The sequence below is a fragment of the Bos grunniens genome, chromosome 21, assembly GCF_055505025.1.
Source record: "Bos grunniens cultivar Pamir isolate PY7600 chromosome 21, Bosgru_T2T1.0, whole genome shotgun sequence".
In the NCBI taxonomy this organism is placed as follows: domain Eukaryota; kingdom Metazoa; phylum Chordata; class Mammalia; order Artiodactyla; family Bovidae; genus Bos; species Bos grunniens.
The window spans coordinates 50,382,852-50,397,022 of NC_141185.1; the positions used below are offsets into that span (position 1 = coordinate 50,382,852).

At 49.3% G+C, this 14,171-nt stretch overlaps 1 protein-coding gene across 1 annotated transcript; it reads right to left on the reverse strand.

Moving 5' to 3' along the window:
* Positions 1–1,745: 1,745 nt before the first annotated feature.
* LOC147349692 (myeloid-associated differentiation marker-like) lies at positions 1,746–2,639 on the reverse strand. The gene has a single exon (XM_086364632.1). It carries the CDS (start codon positions 2,637–2,639, stop codon positions 1,746–1,748), a length of 894 nt encoding a protein of 297 aa, XP_086220758.1.
* Positions 2,640–14,171: the final 11,532 nt, after the last annotated feature.

Sequence of the window (14,171 nt, forward strand, 5' to 3'; positions counted from 1 at the left end):
GTACAACTCTTTGCAACCCCATGGACTGTAGCCTGCCAGGCTCCTCTGTTCATGGAATTCTCCAGTCAAGAATACTGGAGTGGGTTGCCATGCTCTTCTCCAGGGGATCTTCACGATCCAGGGATCAAATCCAGATCTCACACATTGCAGGCAGATTCTTTACCGTCTGAGCCACATGGCTGTCAATCTACTTAGAAGGTGTGATTAATGCAGATTCTCAATTTGCAATAATGGGAGGGAGGAGACCCAAACAGGGAAAGAATAATTTTATGTTTAAACTTTTCTCCTCTTGCCATTAAAATATGGATTTCATTTCATATCACTCAGTGTGTTTCCACTGAGCAAAATCTTCCTAGTGTATTTCACCTTAGAATAACCCAGATGCTGTTTCTTGAAACTGAGTGTCGAGGAAAACCTACCCTTCCAGGAAAGAGTTTAATAGCGCCAAATCAAACTTTGCATCATTGCCCAATAATAGGAGATGCGATAACCTCCCCCATATTCATCTGGACTCTCTGAGGAGGCAGATGGGCACAAGAGGTACCCAACCTCCAGTCCTTCATAGAGTTCAGGAGAAATCTGCTCTAGGTTCCTTCATCAGTCACCAAAAACATATGACTGAAGAAAAAAAAACCTCACAATCTAAGTTGTAAGTTACATTCTGTTTGGAGACCTCACTAAAGACTATAGCTTGGGAGGCACGTCACAGATGGCTCTGTGGAACTGTTCCAAAGAGGTGAGGAGGGGGCACGATACATGGGAGTTTTTGCTGGGGGAAAAAAAAAGAAACATGTAGTCAAATATCAAAGGATTATCACTAAGCACAAAAGCAGAAATCTCAAGGTAATGAGTTTAGTCTTTTTCTCAGGGCCAGAAGGTGCAGGAGTCTGAGGGCATTAGAATCATTCCTTTCTTATGCATCGTAATGAGCTAAAGCCAGTGCCTTTTCTCCATCGTGAATTCCCCTCAGGCTGACCCCACTGGGGGCTGCTGCAGTGGCTGAAGGCTTGATGGCCAGCAGCATTCATCGTTTAAGAAATGACTCACAATATTTTTTGTCCACATGGTCTGTAAGCAATGGGTTTTAGTAAGCCAGAAAAAATTCTGGAGCCAATCTCAGATGGGATGGAGCACCAAGGGGGGCCTAGGGATCCAAGTCTCTGCATTAGCACACCCACCCAAGGGAAATTATTGATCTCCAGAGATTTTTTTTTTTAACTTAAAGGACAGGTACACTATACCACCACCTCCACGAGGACGAAGTGAGGCCTGATCCTTAGCTACCAACCACATCTCAAAACCACCCCACACACTAACTAAGGCTCCACCAGGGGGACAGGCACGCTTTGGCAATGAGGCCCAGGATGTGAACAGCTGCACAGAGGGCTGTGTGCTGTGGAGTCAGCACCTCAGGAGGCGGGAGGGGGCGGTGGACAGAGAAGGAAGGGGTCTCAGGTCCTGATGGATCAGAAGAAGGAAAATGGGGAGAGGTGGTCAGGACACAGGAGATGGGAAAACCAATGATGACCAGAAAAGGGCCAAAGAGTAGAAAATACAGAAAAAATGAGAAAGAGACAAAACAAGGTGTGGGCAACCACACAAAACAGGAAGGAGACAAAACAGAGCAGAAGGGAAGGAAATAGAAAGGAGAGCAAGATGAATGAGGGAGGGTGTGAGGAGGGAGAGAGGGAGCCAGGAAGAGGATGTCAGAGCTTGGTAAAGATACCTCCTGTGAGCAGAGGTGGTCAGGAGTCCCCGGGCTGGTCCTCAGTCCCTACAGAAACATGGTGGGCCCAGTACACCAGGTCGGCCACGTAAATCAGCAGGTTGATGGCTGTCAGGATGGCCACGGCCAGTCGCTGGTCCCAGACGCATACATAGTTGGTAAGTCTATGTTGACAGCTCACATCCCTGGACCTCTCGGGCTGCCCACCAAACTTTTCATCAAATTGGTAGAGTGGCCAGAGGACCAGAGCACCAATGTAGAGAAGGACAGACAGCAGGCTCAGCACCAGATGGAACATGGAGGAGGAGATGGGCAGCCAGTTCTCATAGTTAGCCAGGTTCAACAGGATGGTCACGATCCCCAGGATGAAGCAGATGGAGTACACGGCCACGCACGACACCAGCAATGGATGGTCCATGTACAGGGAGGGATTGCTGATGAAGGGTAAGATGACACAGGCCACCAGTGTCTCTAGCATCTTGAGGAGGAATGGCAAGCTGCCTGTATAGCCAGTGAAATCACCTGTCTGGGGCCAGCCCAAGATCCAGATTGCTTCGGTGGCATAAGACACAGTGGAAATGAAGCAGAATGCAGTAGCAGCGATGGCGCGGTCCCGGGAAGGGTTGCAAGGCAAAAACTGGACATAGGTAGTGGGGTAAATGATGGAGACCAAGAGGCAGAAGAGGGCGAGGTAGCAGGCATGGCAGAGGAGAAAGTCCCCCCAAGAGAAGGAGAAGCGGTACTGTAGTGCCAGTGACTCGATTATGAGGATGATGAGGGTCATCAGGCAACAGAAGCACAAGATAACAAAGGACCAGGTACTTGTGGGCACCGTCCAGCTGTCCAGGCTGCCCACTAGTGAGATGGCCACGCAGGTGGAGAGCAGCTGCAGTGTTCGGAGGAAGTAGCCCATGATGGCCCAGAAGTCCAGGCCTCAGGACGATTACGTGGAGTTTGCGATGTTCATGCAGGTCACCTTCGCTAGTATGAGAGTGGTCACTGGAGAAAGATCCAGCTTCAGAGGCAGATTAAGTCAGACATCTGGAAAAGGCTCAGGGTCCTGTGACGGCTGAGGCTCGGGATCTGTGGAGTTGGAACCAATGGCTCAGACACTCGGGTAACAGCACAGCCGCTCCAGAATGGTTCTTCCCACCCATCACCCTTGGCCTTGTTAGGAGACTTGTCTTATCTTACAGCTAGGTTGGGTCTGGCCTCAAACTATGAACATATTTTTGTCCTTTGCACTGGGTCATTATCTACAGGAACACAGAGTAGGATGGCCCTTATCTGACATCCCAAACCTTTAAGGCTCTGAAAATTGGAAAGCATAAAAACAATTCATTTGGTAACAGAATTTGACCTAAAAAGACATGAGATAATTAGTGGTCTTTATTTCACTTAGTGTGAAAGTTCAAAAGTGAAGTTGCAAAAATATTAATGTATTTGATTACAAACAGCTTTTGGTGTTACATCATATAGAGTAGATGTGTACCAGGTTGCTTGTCTGGGGCTGAAAAATTCTCAATTCTAGGCCTTATCTTTATTCTGACTCTAAGTATTTCAGAAAAGGGACTGTGGATTGTACTGCTAACCTCATTTTACAAATGATAAAACCAAGGCTGGAGAAATCAAGTGCCTTACATAAGGTGGCACGACTGGGAAGTGGGACCCCACATGAAAATGCCAACATTGTGGGTCTGAGCACTTTGCTCTACAGCCTACATGTCAGCAGGGCCTGAGGGTGGGAGCCCAGGACCAAATCTCAGGTCTCTGGGACCCAGGACATCCCTTCAGGGCCATGGGCTTCTTCTACAGCAACCTGAAGATACACATGTCCCAGCCTGCCCTCCCTGCAGCATCACTAGAGGGAGCTGCCATCTGAGGGGACACAGCCCCACCCGGAGGAGGGCAGCTTCAGGGGTGAACAGGGAGGAGCCCTGGGGTGAGAGCAAGGCCGTGGGGATGAGATGACATGGGAAGTGGGAGCTGTTGTTCAGTCTCCTCCCCAAATTCTGCTTTAACATGTGATCCTTCTCCACTGGAGGGAGACCTTGACTCAGCATGACTCCAAGGCGGAGCATCATGGAGGACGACAGAATAAATTAACATACTATTTGGCTCTTAAGGTCCAAAGCTGCCATCTAGGTGGGAGTCTGAAAAGATCTAGGAGTAGGCCTACCTGTGTGGATTTTCCTGGCCTGGGAGACTGGTTAGCAGCTTCCAAGCTGGGAAGAAGGGATTGGAAATGAACAAGGATGCTGTGTCTGGTGCTGATGGGGAGACTTCCAGGGCATCCCAGGGAGGGGGTGGGGATAGATGGATGATCACCCCCCTTTTAAGGGCAGGAGCTGAAAGAGGAGGCCCCTGCAGGACTCCTGGGAGGGGACGACCCTGAGGATGTACCCGAGATTGGGGTGGGAGGGCAGAGTGGAGATGACTGGGGGGATCCCAGGGGCCCAGGGGCCCTGAGGCAGCACAGTAGGTGTCTTCTGACCCAGAAGGGATGCAGACATGGAGCCAACCTTCCCGTGGAGCCTCCTCCATGGGAGGCTCCATGGAAGCCTGGACTGGAACTGAGACAGGAGAACAGGGGCCTGAAGGGGTTTCAGGGCTGTGACAGGGACACGTGGCCAGAGTGGCAGGGACCCTGGAGAGCATAGAATTGCCCAGGTCACCTGCCTATGACAGTCCCGCCAGCCAGAGCTGCAGTCCTGCTCACACACGGACTCCTCCAGGGTCCAGTGTCGGGGGAGTGAGGCCCCTCTCAGCCTACCCCCTCCTCAGGGACAGCTGTTTCCAAGGGACTATTTGCTGAGAGGCCCCCAGGGCTGAAGGGCCAGCACCCTGAGCCCCAGCCAGCTTCCTGCCATCAGGGGTCTTGTCACCTTTGCTGATAATAAACCCTGGGACAAGGTAAGTCTGGAAAAAGAAACACAGAGCAAACCTGAGAACCTTCCTGGACTCACAGAGCTCCTTGAGTCCCAATTGTCAATGGAGTCCTGGAGCCTGCTGGCCTCCCCATGGGCACTTCCGGGGTGGGGGCAGGGCACCGGGGGGAGGGAGTTGGGGTGTCATGCTGTCTGTACCTCAGTTGCTCCCCCACCAACATCCCCAAAGTCACCCTTGATTCTACCTAAGGTTAAATGACAACTTTGGGTCCATTTGATGGCACAAGGGAGGACTTGGGCACGAGAGGCATGGGGCTTCCAGCTGTGTGACCCTGGGTACGGCCTGTGCCCTCTCTGGGCCTCTGTTCCCCCACCTGGAAAGAAGAGCTTTGCCTGAGTCTCCCAGCAGCCCCTCCTCCACTCTAGTCTGTGAGCCTGGACATGGTGCCCCCGTCAGAGCACAGCCTGGATGTGGCTGAGCCCTGCCTGCCCAACGCCAGGCATGTGGACTGGAAGACAGTGAGCTGGAAGGGTCATGGCTGGGACAGAGGAAGGAAGGAAGAGGTGCCAGAAGGACAGAGGAGGTGGAGGGGAGATGGACACTCAGTTACCAGAGGGCTCTGGACTTCTGGCAGACATTTCAGAGTTGGATGATTTTGGGCAAGTTGCTCATCAGAACCTCAGTTTCCCCATCTGTGCAATGGGTTTAATCCCTAATTTGTATCAGTTAAATGAATGAAAGCATGTGAAGGGCTCATCAGAAGGCCTGTCACATGGCACATTCAATCCCTACCAGCTACCTGTGCCCTTCATCATCTCCCTCACAGAGGACCCAGAAGGCCCTGGCCCAACTCTGGACATCAGCACAGGCAAGCTTGATTTGCTTCGAATCAGTGACTGCTATCCTGTTTGTACTCAAGGTGGCCGGTACCTGTGTTTGGTCTCCCTTCACAGTATTTTCTGTGTGTGTCAGACAGTTACAGAATTGATGATATGTTTTCCTTACGTGTTTAACTGCACAGTGTTTTAATTTCAAAGAATATCTGTATTTCTAGGTCCCTTTGAAGTCTCAGGAGCTCTGGTGTCGCTGAGTTTTGTTGTCTCTAAGAGGAGGGTGCTTGGAGAAGGCAATGGCACCCCACTCCAGTACTTCTGCCTGGAGAATCCCATGGATGGAGGAGCCTTGAAGGCTGCAGTCCATGGGGTCGCTGAGGGTCGGACACAACTAAGCGACCTCACTTTCACTTTTCACTTTCATGCATTGGAGAAGGAAATGGCAACCCACTCCAGTGTTCTTGCCTGGAGAATCCCAGGGACGGGGGAGCCTGGTGGGCTGCCATCTATGGAGTCGCACAGAGTCGGACACAACTGAAGCGACTTAGCAGCAACAGCAACAGAGGAGAGTGCTTGGAGCTGAGTGGGTGCTTCTCTCTTCCCATTCTCTGCTCACGCCCCCCTAACCTATTCTCAGGGGATTCTCAGCAAATGAGGAAAAGATGGGAGGAAAATCAGGTCTCAGCTGAGCCAGGGGAACCAGTGCACAGGGCTGACTTTGGCTTTTGAAACACCTGTAAGTTCTCTGACAGAATGAACTACGACACAGGGATGGGATCCCTTCCTGCCACCTAACCCTGGAGGCATCAAGGGAAATCTGGGATGTCTGGAAAGGACCATTGACAGTGGTCCTGCCTCACTAAGCTCACCTGGGTCACCTCTGACTCAGACCTGTTTGCTGGTAGAGTAAGGGGATTGGAAGGGCTGCCTGCTCTTTTCACACCTGGTAGCCTTCCCTCTCTGGAGAAGACAATGGAACCCCACTCCAGTACTCTTGCCTGGAAAATCCCATGGATGGAGGAGCCTGGTAGGCTCCAGTCCATGGGGTCGCTAAGAGTCGGGCACAACTGAACGACTTCACTTTCACTTTTCACTTTCATGCATTGGAGAAAAATGGCAACCCACTCCAGTATTCTTGCCTGGAGAATCCCAGGGACAGAGGAGCCTAGTGGGCTGCCGTCTATGGGGTCGCACAGAGTCAGACATGACTGAAGCGACTTAGCAGCAGCAGCAGCAGCCTTCCCTCTCACCTTCTCCACCCTCTTAAGTGAAGTGAAATCGCTCAGTCGTGTCCGACTCTGTGCAACCCCATGGACAGTAGCCTGCACCAGGCTCCTCCGTCCATGGGATTCTCTAGGCAAGAGAACTGGAGTGGATTGCCATTTCCTTCTCCAGGGAATCTTCCCAACCCAGGGATCGAACCCAGGTCTCCCACATTGATAGACAGATGCTTTACCGTCTGAGCCACCAGGGGACCCGCCCAATGGAGAAAAGACTTTCTATTCAGGGACAGGATTCTCCATTTTTACCTGCTTCCTATGTTCATGCTCACACCCTGCCCTGTTCCCCTGCGCCCTGCCCTATCCGAAGGCCCGCTGTCTCTGAAGGTGAGAATCCAGGCGGTCTGGTTCCAGCAGTGGTAGGAACGCTGCCCGCTTCCTGCCCAGTCTGCCATGGGCACCATGGCCAAGAAGCTTACTCACTCAGGGCACAGTTTCTCCTCTTCATGGAAAGAGCATGTGCTTTTCCTTCTGGGGGATAAGAGGGTTTGAATAGCTTTGCTGAAACATGGAGGGAAAGGCAAACTCTAGCCTGGCCCAGCACCCTGAGTTCAGGGGATGTGCTGTGTCTCCTGGTAAAACCACTGGCCTCTGTTTCCAGGTGCTGAGGGCAAGACCTGGTGGGCAGAGGCTGGGGGCCTGGCCCCATTCAGTGGTTGCGGGGCTGGGAGGTCCTGAGTTCTAGCCCCACTGAGGTCCTAGTTCCTGATCTGTAGACTGGAGATTATAATAACCCTTCCAGGGCTGGTGTGAGGGTCAGAGACAAAGAAGTGAAGGGCGGCTCCCAGAAGGGTGCCAGTGAAAGGCCATCCGTCCCCTCACCTGCAGTCCTGCCATTAGCTTCTAGCTGGTTTCTCCATTTCCATTCTTTCCCTCAATGTCTGCTTGGGCTGAACTCAAACTGAGACACCTTTGACAGCTTCTTTGTAACCTGAGGACGAAAAACAAACTGCAAAATGTCATCTCCAAAGCCCTGCAAGCTCAGACCCCTTTCTACCTCTCCAGCCTCCTCATCTTCCTCCAGCCACTGAGAATTTCTTCCAGTTCCTCTTGATCATCACAGGGCCTTTCCCTTAATGTCCACGTGCTCCCCAACCCTGAACTGAGACCAGATCTCAGCCTGGCACACAATAGTCCTGTGCCCAGTCAATGCTACTCCAAGCCTCAGTTTGCTTGTCCAGAAAACGGAGATCATATCTCCTGCTTTTAGTCGTAAGGGCTTTGGATTACACCCTGCAGAGAACATTTCTGGCAAAGCTCAGCTGGTAAAGAATCCGCCTGCAGTGCAGGAGACTCCAGTTCAATTCCTGGGTCAGGAAGATCCCCTGGAGAAGGGATAGGCTACCCACTACTGTATTCTTAGGCTTCCCTGGTGGCCCAGATGGTAAAGAATCTGCCAGCAATGTGGGAGACCTGGGTTCAATCCCTGGGCCGGGAATATCCCCTGGAGAAGGGAACGGCTACCCACTCCAGTATTTTTGCTGGAGAATTACATGAACACAGGAGCCTGGCGGGCTATACAGTCCATGGGGTCACAAAGAGTCAGACATGACTGAGCGACTTTCACTTCACTTCACTTCAAGCAGAGAACAACTGTACTAGAAGGATGCAGGGTAGCTTGGAGAGCTACTAGGGAGGGGCCAGCCTGGGAATAGGCTTAGATCAGGATGGGGGGAGCTGAGCAGCCAGGGCACAGCCAGGGCAGCTGGTCCAGGCACTCGTGGCCATTGGAAGCACGCACTGGATGCTCCTGCAGATCAGAAGGAAATCTGACCTGACCTGGTGTGTTCCAGCTGCTCCTTAGGTGTGTGTGCAGGCCCCTCTTGTGCAGCTGGTCAAATACTTATCTGGCCGTTAAGTTTCTTATTAGGGTGAGGCCTAGTTGCTCACCACAACTCACAGGAGAGGGACACCCTCAAATATGGCAAGCAGTTCAGATTGTCAGTGAACCCATGCAGGGAGGTATTCATCACACAAGACCATGGGGGTGGTTGGGAGAATGAAGTGAGATAACACACAAAGCACTGATTCTCAGACATTTCCCCTAAAGGCAGAAGGGATGGCATGTGTCCAGGGTGGGAGGTCCAGGCAGGACCCTGGGCTATAATCCTGTGCTGTGGTCAGCAAGTGTCTGCCGTGTGCCAGGCCCTCTTCTCAGTTCAGGGACTACAACAATGAACAAAGGGCAGAATACCCCTTCTCAGTGGATCTGTATTCTAGGGTTTATCTTTGAAGCCTCCTGTTTTCTTTGAAAGTCAGTTCAGAGTTCTGCATTCTATTTTGTAATAGGTCCATAATGTCAATAATATACCCCTAATGGGAAATAGATGGGGAAACAGTGGAAACAGTGTCAGACTTAATTTTGGGGGGCTCCAAAATCACTGCAGATGGTGACTACAGCCATGAAATTAAAAGACGCTTACTCCTTGGAAGGAAAGTTATGACCAACCTAAGTAGCATATTCAAAAGCAGAGACATTACTTTGCCAGCAAAGGTCCGTCTAGTCAAGGCTATGGTTTTTCCTGTGGTCATGTGTGATGTGAGAGTTGGACTGTGAAGAAAGCTGAGTGCTGAAGAATTGATGCTTCTGAACTGTGGTGTTGGAGAAGACTCTTGAGAATCCCTTGGACTGCAAGGAGATCCAACCAGTCCATTCTAAAGGAGATCAGTCCTGGGCATTCTTTGGAAGGACTGATGCTAAAGCTGAAACTCCAGTACTTTGGCCACCTCATGCGAAGAGTTGACTCATTGGAAGACTCTGATGCTAGGAGGGATTGGGGGCAGGAGGAGAAGGGGACAACAGAGGATGAGATGGCTGGATGGCATCACTGACTCGATGGACGTGAGTCTGAGTGAACTCTGGGAGTTGGTGATGGACAGGGAGGCCTGGCGTGCTGCGATTCATGGGGTCGCAAAGAGTCGAACACGACTGAGCGACTGAACTGAACTGAACATGTCAGGCTTGTTTAGTACAAAAGTTATGAATGGTCTGGTGCCTGCGCTGCCCTATTTGTTTGAAGATACAGAAAACTGTGTCTTGTTGTGCCTATATTTGAGCAAGTTCCGGTGGACACTCCTCCTCTGGGTGATGGAGGAGAAAACTGGGTCCTTTGGGAGTTGGGCAGAGTGTAAGGGAGATGATGGAGGCATCTGGGACATGTTGGCAGTTTCAATCAGTGTGCTTCTGCTAACAGTGCCAGCCTCCTTTGGGAGAGCAGAGAATTAAGGGAATTCTCTGAGGCCACAGACCTCCTGCTGTAGGGCTGTGCCTGATCACACCCTGCTGTAGCCACGTGTTCCGGGAAACAAACTCACTCAGAAGGACAATGCAGATAGTGGAGCACAGTTTATTACACCGGCGGGCCCAAGGCAGAGTCTCCCCTTAGCCAAGGACCCCGACCAGCATTTGTGAAAATCTTTTATACTCCATGTGTACGTGTCTGAACCCACCACTCCAAATTCCTTGAGACTTACATAAACCAAGGAAAATACAAACCAATAACCCCATCATTCATGTGCTATGTGCTCATGTGCTCAAACAGTCAAACAATTAACCAGTAATCAATAAACCCGAGGTTACACTCTGATAGATACAGAAAAATTTATAGCCTGTCTGGAGAAGGGGTGATTAGTGTATGTTTTCTCTTAGGCGATGAGTAACCTAGATATGATCTTCAAGGTCATAAGACCTCCAGACAGGGGGTCTTATCCTTCTGTTGTTGTTTTCATGGGCACTAAACACAGAGTTCAGAGTCCATTGGAAAGGTGGCTGAGCATGATCAGCATGAACAGGCCTAAGATGGAGTCCAGGCCCTGTGAATTCCTTCTTCAACCCGACCCTGTGGCTCGACTGTGGAACTCCAGGCTATGGCAGAGAATGGGAGAGAGGTTGCCCTTTGCAGCTGCCAAGGTCTCTTAGGCCTTGAGGACACTTTTTTATTCTCTTGTCCGTGCCAGCCTGACCTTCCACTCAGAGAAACACTAAATATTGGAGGATCAGGAGGAGGGCGTCTGGTGTGTTGTGACACCCACCAGCATTTTGGTAAATCCCCCGAGGTGCACCTCAAGGCCTCTTGATGTTTTCTGTTTTGGGGACTGATGGAGTTCCAGTTTGAGGTTTCTGCCTGTTTGTAAGGCGTTGCTTTGGAGAAGTGTCCCAGGCTTGTGGGACTTAGAAGTCACGTCTGGGGCAGGCTTGCCATTTGTGCTTTGAATTTCTGGGCATCTCTTAGGCATTTGCTTTGTTTTTGGTGACTTCCCGTTAGTGTGGTTTGGTTTGGCTTGATTACTCTGATTTGTGAGCACAGACTTCTGACGCTAACTGCTTAAGCTAGAATGGAAGTGCTTCCTCTAAAGTTCCTTCTCAGAGTCCCCTAGGGAAAATCCTAGGGGACTTGGTCAACCTGTAATTATGACAAGAATTTACTTAAGTGGAAGTTAAAGATGATCACATGTAAAAAATATTTCCCCCCCCAGAAAGTTCTTTTTTTTTTTTTTTTTTGCCTATGTAATTAATTAAGATGATGTGGGGAAGGGGCAGGCAGGAAGCTGGCTTGGTAACTTTAAACAAAGACCTCCTGGGGGAAACTTACATTTCCATGTGTTTTTGAGATGTGAATGTTCTATCTGACATTCCTAAGGTGTTCTGTTGTGTGTTTGTTTGAGTTAGGCCTATAAGAGGTCCTTTTATAATTTATTAGTGCCCAAGTGATGGATACTTCTAAAATTAAAGAAACTAACAAATTATGAAATCCAGAATGCTCTCATTGTAAACAACTCTTTTTTCCTGTACCTATCTAACCAAAGTTAAGTTAACCTGAAAACAAGAAAAGCTGGTTTGGGAAACGCCATTATGATCTTCCCCTCGATGTCTCTTACAGATGCTAATAAGAACAATTAAGAATAACAGCAGAAAAAAATTTGGAAGGAAAATGTAGCTATTATTTCAATGACTGGAAGAGGACAGGGCAACCTACTCCAGTATTCTTGCCTAGAGAATCCCATGGACAGAGGAGCCTGGAGAGCTACAGTCCCTGGGGTTGCAAAGAGTCAGACAGGACTGAGCAACTAAGCACATTTCACTGAGGCAGATTCTTTTAAAAAATGATTTGCCTTAACTAAATAAATGTAAAAAAATCTTTGGATGGTTATTTGGAACCGGATAAATAGAATGGAGATTTATTTGATTAAAATAAGGTTTGATATTACTACACTGCTGCTGCTGCTGCTGCTAAGTCACTTCAGTCGTGTCCGACTTTACCTTAAAGTTAATGAGCCAAGAGGGATTCCCTCTGTTGTTTTTCAGTCCCTCAGTCATATACGACTCTGCTGCTGCTGCTGCTAAGTCACCTCAGATGTGTCCCACTCTGTGTGACCCCAGAGACAGCAGCCCACCAGGCTCCGCCATCCCTGGGATTCTCCAGGCAAGAACACTGGAGTGGGTTGCCATTTCCTTCTCTTTGGGACCCCATGAACGGCAGCAAGCCAGGTTCATCTCTCACATCACTACATGACTACTGGAAAAACCATAGCTTTGACTATCCGGACTGTAGGGGGAGTTCGTAATTTCCTCGGTTCTGTCTTGCTGCAGCAAAAAATTGAAGCGACGGACAGATCAGTGTTACAGCTCAGTTTTATTTGGCAAGCAAAGGAAAATACATCCTTGAGGCATGAGGGCGGGCTGACCCAAAAGACAAGAAGAGAAGAGAGGCCCCCGGGTCAATTTTGGCTCCTCTTTTTGTATGTTTTTTCTCCTTCCCCTGAGCCTGCCCTGTGTAAACTGGGCTAGCCAGGAAGACTGTTTTACCTGAGGTCCTCACTCCACTCCCTGGACCTTCCTTTGCACTATTTTCGTGGGCTTTTTCCTTCTTTGTCTTTTGGCCACCACCATTCTGGACTCCTTTATCCCATTCTAACTACCTAACAGGACCTTTGTCAGCAAAGCAATGTCTCTGCTTTTTAATACGCTGTCTAGTTTTATCATAGCTTTTCTTCCAAGGAGCTAGTGTCTTTTAATCTCATGGCTGCAGCCACCATCTTCAGTGATTTTGGAGCCAAGAAAATAAAGTCTGTCACTATTTCTATTTTTCCGCCTCTATTTGCCATGAAGTGATGGGATCAGATGCCATGATCTTAGTGTTTTGGATGTTGAGTTTTAAGCCAGCTTTTTCACTCTCCTCTTTCATCTTCATCAAGAGACTTAGTTCCTCTTTGCTTTTTGTCATTAGGTTAGTGTCATCTGCATATCTGAGGTTATTGATATTTCTCACAGCAATCTTGATTCCATCTTGTGCTTCATCCAGCCTGGCATTTCACATTATGTACTCTGCATAAAGCACATTTTTCTGTCTTCTGACTGGTGGGATTTGAGCTCTCATTTGAGTTGTCATTTTGATCTTCATTCCAAGTAATTACAGATGCTGACTATCTTCTTCTGTGGTGGAGATTTGGTGTTTTGTTTTGTTTTCTTCTCAAATTGTATGAGGAAAATTTATCTGTGGCAAGTGGCTTCTAGAAAGTTCATTGTGTCTGGAGTTCATTTCAAAAATACCTTCTCTTGGACATTTCTTGAGGTTAGCCGTCATAAACAGTCCACCAGGCTTTCTGAATTGGAGATGCCAATAAGCACCAGTGGTCAAGTTGAAGTTAGAAGAAAAGTCCACAAGGGCAGCCATGTTTCATGCCCACCTCTGGACCCTCCAGTGACAAGTGCCTAGGGAAATTTGGCTTCTTGGGATGTAAATTAGAGTGGACTGTGCCTGACCAAACACTCAAGGACTTGCGGTTCAGTACTTCTTCTCCCTAAAGCTTCACAATCCTCCATTCCACTGTCCCATCCGGGGCCACAGCATCCTGCTGAGGGTGCTGACGTGCCTAGGAGGCAGTGCTCTCAGGAAGGAGGCTTGAGTTGGGAACCTCAGCACCAGGAGACATGGTGCCTGGGTGTCTGTTGCCCCCAAAGTCCTTGAGCCCTTGATCTCATTCAGGACTCTGGTCCCAGCCAGAACACAGCAGACAATAGGTCTTTAAAAAATGTTAACCGAAGGGCACTATGCCAGGCTGTGTGGACCCCACCCCAGTCCAGCAGTGGGACCCAAGCCTGCTCAGCCTCCAGGGATGGGATAGCATCCCATGTCAGGAAGGCTGGAGATAATAGAGTAGGCATCACTTTTCTTTCCTTTTCTTCAACATCTTGTTGATGCTTCCTTGCAGTATTGTCGATCTGCAATATGATTGTTGTCAGTGTACAGCCGCCTGCTTCAGGCAGGACGTATCCATGGAGTGTATTTGTTGTTTTCTGAATTCTTTTGCCATGGAGATTATTGCAGAAGGTCAAGAAAGATGCTGAGCATCAGGTCCTTGGGGATTATCTATTTCACATGCAGTTTTCTGTGTATATGAGGAAGGAAGGAAGGAGATAATCCTTGTGGAGTATCTCTTAGA